This window comes from Centruroides sculpturatus, unplaced genomic scaffold (genome assembly GCF_000671375.1).
Source record: "Centruroides sculpturatus isolate CEXI.00-Female unplaced genomic scaffold, Cexi_2.0 scaffold463, whole genome shotgun sequence".
In the NCBI taxonomy this organism is placed as follows: Eukaryota; Metazoa; Arthropoda; class Arachnida; order Scorpiones; family Buthidae; genus Centruroides; species Centruroides sculpturatus.
This window is the reverse complement of record NW_019384841.1, coordinates 89,921-98,897: the sequence shown is the minus strand read 5'-3', so window position 1 is coordinate 98,897 and position 8,977 is coordinate 89,921. Positions and strand designations below refer to the sequence as shown.

At 24.7% G+C, this 8,977-nt stretch overlaps 1 protein-coding gene across 1 annotated transcript in view; it reads right to left on the bottom strand.

Annotated features, from left to right (window-relative positions):
- The window catches only part of LOC111630302 (E3 UFM1-protein ligase 1-like), a 33,859-nt gene that overhangs the window by 16,644 nt on the left and 8,238 nt on the right, over positions 1-8,977 (bottom strand). The window contains exons 5-8 of the mRNA XM_023374388.1: positions 8,432-8,562; positions 8,136-8,194; positions 6,511-6,657; positions 1,967-2,142 (exon numbers count right to left, since the gene is read on the bottom strand). Of these exons, the coding sequence (XP_023230156.1) occupies positions 1,967-2,142; positions 6,511-6,657; positions 8,136-8,194; positions 8,432-8,562 (513 nt within the window). The remainder of the gene's footprint in view (positions 1-1,966; positions 2,143-6,510; positions 6,658-8,135; positions 8,195-8,431; positions 8,563-8,977) is intronic.

Genomic DNA, 8,977 nt, shown 5'->3' with positions numbered 1-8,977 from the left:
AAACACCATTTTAAAGTGCATTTTTATTCGACTAATATATTTATAAATAATATGTAGTCCAAAAAGTAGCCAATGCTCCAAATGATATTTTTTACGCCAAACTAAAAAAAGGGTAGCTAACCTTGGCACAAAGTAGCCAAATCATGCAACACTGGAAGGAATACTAAAAAAAGCTGGAGTTGGGACTGAAAAGGATTATAGACCAAAATGCAGGAGAATGAGAGAAAGGACAAAAGATAAAGAAGTGAGGAAGGTTGGAAAATTAAGATTCCATATTTGCTTAATAGAAAGTCTATTTAACCTTTCTCACTACTTTTTATCTTTTGGCCTTTCTCTCCTTTCCCCAAATTTGGATCTATAATTCTTTGAGTCACAACTCCAGCTTTATTTAGTATTTCTTTCTCATTCATACTTTTCAAGTATTTGAAAATATTTCCTTTCCACTCAAAAATAAAATATCTATAAAGATTTATGGCTTTGTGAAACTTCTTTTATTGAGTTTATGCCGTCAAAATAAATAAATAAAAGAACATAAAAAAATTTGTTGATTTTGTTTACACGTTTATTGGGCTGCATTTGAACTTGCCTTGGGCCACATGCGGCCTGCGGGCTGGTCACCCCTGTGATACATTATTGACAGTGAGGAAATCTATATGAGCTCTTTAACTTAAGCTTGGTTCTCTGATAATTGTTTGTTGTTTATTTTTGTTTTATTTTTATAGCATTTATGTTTTTAAATTTTGATTATATTATATGTATTTAAACTGTATGACTATTCTATTGATTTAGAACATTCTTCCCATTTTTTTAATTTAAATTATTTTCATTGCATTTAATATATTTTTTGAATGTTCTTTTCATTCTTTTTTTATTTAAGTATGATGTTCCAACTTTAGAAGGCTCGTGAAAGTATATTTAAAACATTTTTAATTAATAAATACTGTATATTGCTGGAGTTAAACAAGGGGTACTGCTTCTTTCATTTGCTTACTCTCCAGTTTTGTCATATTTACTTTCACAGATTATTGAGATTAGTAAAATCATAATATTTGTGTTTAAAGAGATGTCAAATGAGAAATAATAAGAAATTTCAATTACTTCTAGAAATTTTTGAAAAACTGCTGATAAGTTTACAAAAATTTCCAGTTTCTAAAATTTGTATTACTGTAATGAATTATAGGAAAATCAATTGCCAAAATTTCAGATAATCAGTTAGGTCATAAAACGTTTACTGAATTAATAAATTTAGATAGAATAATTAACAAAAATAATATCTGTAATCAAAATATCCTTTCAGTTTTACTAATTTTTTAATAAATGAACAAAATGAGTAATTTTACTATTTATTACATTAAATTAATATCAATAATTGATAATGAAATGCAATCCTGTAAGATTCAGATATTAAAAATAGTTCATCATTAATTAATAATTATTAATATATGGGAGATATCAATACAGATATATCGAAACTGCTGCCAACTCATTATGCAATAAATAATTTAGAAAATGGAAAGAAAATCTTTCAAGTTAATTTTCATTCAAATTTTTAATACAAATATACGTAAAATTATTTTTTTGAGAATGCTGTGATTCAATTAAACAATTTCACAAAGAAAAAAATGACTAGGGTCTAATAAAACTAGAATTATGAAAGTAAATATTATGGAATAAAATGTAAATAATTTAACATTTGAAATTAGGCACGTTATTAACTAATATAATGTAATAAATAGTATCATAACATAGTTGTTATTGCCATTTAAGCATAAATATCAAAATAAATCTTTTATATGTTTGTTTGTCAAACAATTTAATAATGAAAATAAGGTTTTGCAAACTTTGCAAAATATATTGATATTAAATGTTTTTCTAAGCCAAGCTAAGTCTGCTTAAGCAGGTCACTAAAATGATAAAATTATTGTTTATGAACAAACTTAAACTTACAACTAAAAAATATATCTACCATGGCATCAATCCAAGAAGCAGTGCTAATAACTTCATCAATGGCAGCTTCAACTTGTTCCCAAATAGATTTTCCAACACAACAGGAATTTAAATAAGTAAGATCTTTATCTTTAAATTTTTTCATTATGTATGCCTTTGGCTCTGATATACCGAGTCTTAACAAAGAATCATATTCTAAATTAATAAAAAGAAAGATTTTAGTTATTAACATTAAATTCAAACTTTATAGTAAAATTTAATAGAAAAAGATTAACTGAAATTCAAAAACTTACATAAATAATTAAATTATATTCTGACACAATACAAAATGTACAAAAATGTGTCAAAATTTCTCTTACAGGAAAAAAAAATTTAATTCAGAAGATTGATAACAACACCTGCATAAGTCAAGATTTATGCAATTTGACTATCATACTTACTGATGTATACTTTCAAATGTATATGACATTGTAATTTCAATCAGTGTCATGATGATTTTAAAATATAATATTGTATTTCACTTCTAAATGAATAATATCAGTTATACATTTAAAATGTATTTTTATTTTATTAATTTGTAATTACTTATGTGATTATTAGAATAAACAGCCAATTTACCTTTTCAAATGAATACTGATGCTCACATACATTAACATATTCAGCACCAATGATACTTTGAAGCATCCTACACTGCCCAATATGCCAAGGACACTTGTGTGTTCTTGAAGTTTGTTTATATTATTACTTGGGAAAATTTTATCCTTTGTTTATAAGGAAAGTTTATTTTTATCTATACATATATAAACATCTTAAAACCCAATATTTTATAACAAAATCAAATGATTACCAGATTTAAATTGTGCTATTTTACCACTATTATTAATAATTAAATACTGAGTAATTTGGTACTAGAGGTAGGCATGAGATGCCATCTTTTATTAAATTAATATTTATTAAATAATTTAGAATATTCTGGAAGAAAAAAATTAGCATGGAGCAGGACTTGAATCTACAATTGCTGGTAAGTGGCAGTTGTGGGCTTCGATTTTACAATTTAATAATTATAAATATTAATTTGAGAATTTAACTATAATTATTAAATTTAATAAGAGATGGAACATAATGCACACCTCTAGTACCAAATTACTTAGTATATGATTGTTAATAGTAACAGTAAAGTAGCATGATTTAAATCCAGTAATCCTTTATCGTTATCATCTATTCTACAATTCAAAGAATATATTTCATCCATTGGTTTTGTATTAGTATTTTCTGTATATTAATTTTTTATTGGTGCAAAAATTTGTCATGAATTATGACTATAAAAATTGTTTTTTGTTTGATAAAATTTTACAATGTATTAATTTTTTGCATTTCTTTATTAAAATTATTTTTATTTATAAACTTAAGGCAAATTTATATTAGTTTGTTAATATACATTTTTTTAAATATATCAGAAAATGTTTTATTTTTTCAGCATATTGGTAGGGAAATCAGTTTTTATACCAGCAGTGAACATGTTAAGAAACGGGCATGGCATTCATCAAAGATCAGCATATACAATATATGAATCAGTTAACATTGCAATTCACTATAACCTCACTGAGTATGATCAAAATCAGTGAATCCATCATGCCATCCCCTTGTTAGTATAATTGAACTTGATATTACATCTTTAATAAGCTATATTAACACTGAATTTTTCTATGCCATTTTTGGATATTAATTGTGTAATTTTATAACTCATTCAACTGAATTCTTTTCTTTTCTATGCATTATTCCAACAATATAAGGCAACAAGAATAATACACTTAAGAAATAAACTTGTGTTTTTTGATTTGTTGCTTAATTTCTGAGCACCACTATAGTTTGGTATTTGATGCAAAAATAAAAATTGTCATTCTAGTATATAAAAATTAAAAATTGGTTTAAAATTTATAAATATAAAAAGTAAAAATTACTCTCAAAATGCTTTGTTTTAGATCAAATTAAATGAACTTCATCATCAGTTTTTCATTTTAAATTATATAAATCAACTTTTAACTAATTTATGAAAATTACAGATATAATAATTAAAAATTTTTAAATCAAGATTAATTTTATTTTTAAAAATAATCTTATATAAATATGATTATTTCTATTAAAAGAATTATAATCTTCAAGAAAATTTATACACTTGCATAATTTCTCAAAATAATTAACTATTTGATGATTACTTCCAAATATATACATAATACATTTTGTAGGCTATACAGAGTAAGCAGGTACAGTACATATACCTTCTTGAAGTTTGTCTCATTGTAGTACTCTTGTATATTTACCAGTGGCGTGCCATCATTGGAAGCGGTGGAAGTGCCGCTTCCCTTGTATTTTCTAAAAAATAAATACATATTGCGCGATTATTTTCATATTTTAATATATTTTGGATTAATTAAAATTTATATTTTATTATAACAGCATTATGTATCTTATTACAAATTTCTATACTACATGAGAAAAAAAATGATAAGATTGCTATTATATATTAGTGACAGAATGGAAGCGCTGTATTGTCGAAACTGGGTCAGCTTCCAAACAGCCATATTATATGCATTAGAGCATGTGCTTTACAGAGCACCAACCTCACACGGTTCAGCTGGTGGAAGCTATACACATATAATGCTTCCAATGATTCTATCCTTAACCAGTTCTGGGCTGTTAACTGCCTGCCTGCTAGATATTTGGCCACCCTTGCCCAATTATGTGAATCATGAATAGATTTATAACTTAACCCAACCGATAGGTATTTACTGGTATGCTTTTATAATAGTTCTGTATAGTTGACAGGAGTTAAAAAAATCCATTAAAATATTTGATAGTTTTATTCTGCTCTCTGATTTTATATTACTCACAGATTTCAATGTTAAACCAGTGATATTATGATTTCATATGTCCCATCTATAGGGGGATGTAGAAAAAAACATGTACAATTCTTGTACACTGTTAAAAAATTAACTGTTACTTTGGTAGCATCATTTACAACTAAATTTAATGAATGAGAGAGATGCAAAAGAAAAAGCTCTAGAATTTATTTTCCTTAAATTTATGATTTATATATCCATTGTCATAAAAATTTGTCTTTCCACTTCTTTCTCAAGACTACAAATATTCAAGTACAAAGTAACTGGTTTTGACTTATTTCTACTTAAGAAGTAGTTAAATTCCCTAATTAAGAGATTAGGGAATTGGGGACATAAATAAAATCCTGCTGAAAGAGCCGAAATTTTACTTAAACGAAAGCTTAACTGAACCAATCTCTAGCCGAGTACAGTGTGGACTGATTTCTTTGTAATATTAGATGTAAAAGAAAGAAATCTTTCCAGTTCAACGACAGTGACCGAAAAGTTGTAAATTTTGGAAATTTCTGTGGACACTAAATTTTGGAAATTTCTGTGGTCCTAAAACGAATTAGTTAGAAAACAAATGACTATTAAGTTTAACATATTTAGATTTTTACAGCTATGGTGAGAAATGTTTAAAATTTACAACAACCCTGTCGCATCCTTTGAGGTATACTAGTGATGCGACAAAAGAGGTATTTGACATTGACCAGTATCAGCACCCTGGGGATTTGGCAGTCCACATGTATGCACACACTACAACCATCTCTGATTCCATCCATTAGCCACTTATAGCGAGCTATTTGACTAGGTGGATTGTTTTAAGATTTAAAAAGTAAAGAATATTTTATGTTATTTTTGTGTACATTTCTTTACAAAGCTATATTTAATTATAATTTTCTTTAAAAGTATATTCATACAATTGAAGAATATTTTCTACCAGGTATGTACTGTACTGTACATCCACCACACATTTTATTTCACCAAGTAAGTTTTTATTATTTTATTTTTAATTGTAGTCCTTACATTGTGGCTAGCAATTCAGAATGTAATTGTGATATTAAAAATACATTTAGAGAAGTCTGCGATTTTTACTGGCTTATCGAACAAATGATACGAATGGACCCTAGACCATCACTGACACACAATTAACTGATTGTCCCTGGAAGTCAGCTTCCCTATCATCAAATGTCATGGCACGCCACTGATATTTACAGATAAACATGAAAATAGACAGCTAGGGACATCTATTGACAAATCTATAAAATTCTTTCAAGATAGTTTTTGTAAGTTTTGTGAAATTTAACATAGAATTTTCCAGTATAAAGACAAACATGACATCTAGTAGTTATTCACACTCACTGTCTCCTCCTAAATAACTGAAGTTTTCAACACACACAAATCACAAGAAGAAAATATTGTCTAGTTTATTAAAAAAAATAAGAATTAGAAGATAACATATTATTTTTTTTTTTTTTTGTGTTATAATGTATAAAAAAATAACTCAATCAAGAGAAGAAGGAACCATTAGTAAACCTACTCATCAAAGGATTAAAAATCTATTAAGTGTTCACTTATTTAAATTTGACCATGGCAAATGCAGTTTATAACAAATATTCAATTATTAAAAATATATTAAGAAACAATTTAATAGAATAAATAATAAATAATTAAAAAATTTTACCTATATAATTATTTTGCATAAAAAATGAATCTATCCATTCATTTTGAGATTTTGCATAGATATCAGGTATATAACTTGCTCTTTCAGAACGACCACCCGATATACTGCCATGAATATAATTATTTTTCAAAAGATCGTCTATAATACCTAAAAATTTAATTAATGAAAAAATGAATTTATATTAGTAATTAAAATAATTTAAAAATAAAAGACTTTACCAGAAACTTATAGATGTAAATAAATATTAAAGTGTGTCAAACAATTTTAATGAATTCATAATAATAAAAAAATTAAAACAAAAATGAAATTATACTTTTATATAATAATAATTCATCCAAAAATAAAGAAAAAGAATGTATTTTATGAATTTCACTGCACAACAGATATACATATATAATTGTATCTGTAAAAATGCATTTTCATTTACATAGGAACTTAATATTTCAAATGTAAATTCATCTCAAATCCAATTTTTATCATAAATTACTAAATATAATGGATACAAATGAATTTTAATTAATAATTTTCATGACAAGGCATTCAAATAAATAATGGACTAAAAATTTACTTTCATTCTTGGATTAAAAGAAAACTTATTTGTGAAAAAGTATTGAAATGCTTTTAATTTACTTTTGTGTTATATGTGTATATTATAACTTATAACATAAAAGACACTATCCAAATATTGACATAAATATATCATTATAAATAACTTTTTTATACTTAAGAAACATAAAATATTGCTACTGATCATCTTCTGAAACAGTATTCCTTCAAGTACAAAATATAGATATTCAATTTTTACATTCCCATTACAGTTTTCTGGAAATATATTTCTATATAACTATGAATTAGGTGTAATTAAAAATTGTGATTAAAATAAAAACTTATCCAAATATAAATACTATTCATAAAAAATAATAATTTATGTAGAAAATATTTAATGAGAACAAGTAGAGATTTAGGAAATCTTTGAAATAAACTTAAAATATTTAAACTATTAATAATTGTGTTTAAAAAGTAAATATTATTTCTTAATAATATTTGATAATTTGAAACTGTGTCAAAATTTCCATTTGTTGCTTAGACACTATGTAGTGCTTGAGGGGCATATTATGCCTGAAACGTGTAATTTAAAACATGTTGTATCAACTGAACTAAAATAATAGATGAAGGAATGTCAAGTGTTTGAATTTATTACAGTACATAGTGTCTAAGCAACAAATTTTTAATAATAATTATTGTGCAATAATTTAAGTATTAAAGTTTATATATTTATGAGTTCTCTTAATAACAAATGAACAGATTAAAATTATATATTTTAATTTTAATATCCTGTAGACCTATTTAACTTATTAATTAATTATGCATAATAATTTTTTATTTTATAAGTATTCTTGAATTCAGACTGTAATTTTGATTATTCAAACAATTCTATCTAAAGAAACAAAATATTCAAATAAAATCATTTTAATTTATAAAATTAGTCTATTTTTTTTGTTGTTTAAAAATTGTTTCCTTTCCTATAAATGATTAATTACATTTTTGTTCTAATTTTTCCAGAAAAATACAATTACATAATTAAAATATTTAATAAATAAAAATAAATAAAAAGTTATACATACTATAGAAAAGTCTTTCAGGGATTTTGTAATTGTTAATTAGATTATTGAGTGTTGTTGGTCTAAAAAAAAAAATAATAATTTATAACTAAAAAAGAATATTTATAAATATAAATAAACTATAACATTTATTTATCTTAATATAGTATGGTTGCTGTTTATTCAATTTCTATGTGTAGTGTCCTTTTAATCCAAAAAATTTTTCTTGGTATATGATCTCACAGCTTTTACCAGATCTACCAAGATAAATTTTTTGGATTAAAAGGACACTATACATAGAAACATTTATTTAATTTTACCTAGTAATAGCTGATAAAACACCTCTAATTATTGCATTATATTTAGCTATATATGCTTCAGTAAATATTGTTCTTGAATCAAATGGATCTGCTTGTCCTTGAATTGAAATTCCTAATCTTTCATGAACTATCTATAAATAGGTAAAGAGAAATGAAAATAAATGATAAATACCTAATTCTAAATTGTTTGTAATTTGTAAAATTATTTATATGCATTAGAAAAGTTATTAAATAAATTAAATTATATGAACATGAATATTAAATGAAATAAATTATCAGTTTTTTTACTCATTTTTCTGAAATAATTTAATTGTTGATTTAAATATAATCAGTTCTATAGCTTATACAACATAGATTATGTTGTAATTTTAACTGGAAAAGATTTAAAATATCCTCCCCTGCAATAATTGCAATAAGGCTATATTATGGAAGCATTAATTTAATCTCTGCAATATCAAGAAAGCATTAATCTTTAAGGAGAAATAAACATCACTATAGTAACATTTCACACAATAATTTAATCCTTTTCATTTTTACAGTTATCTA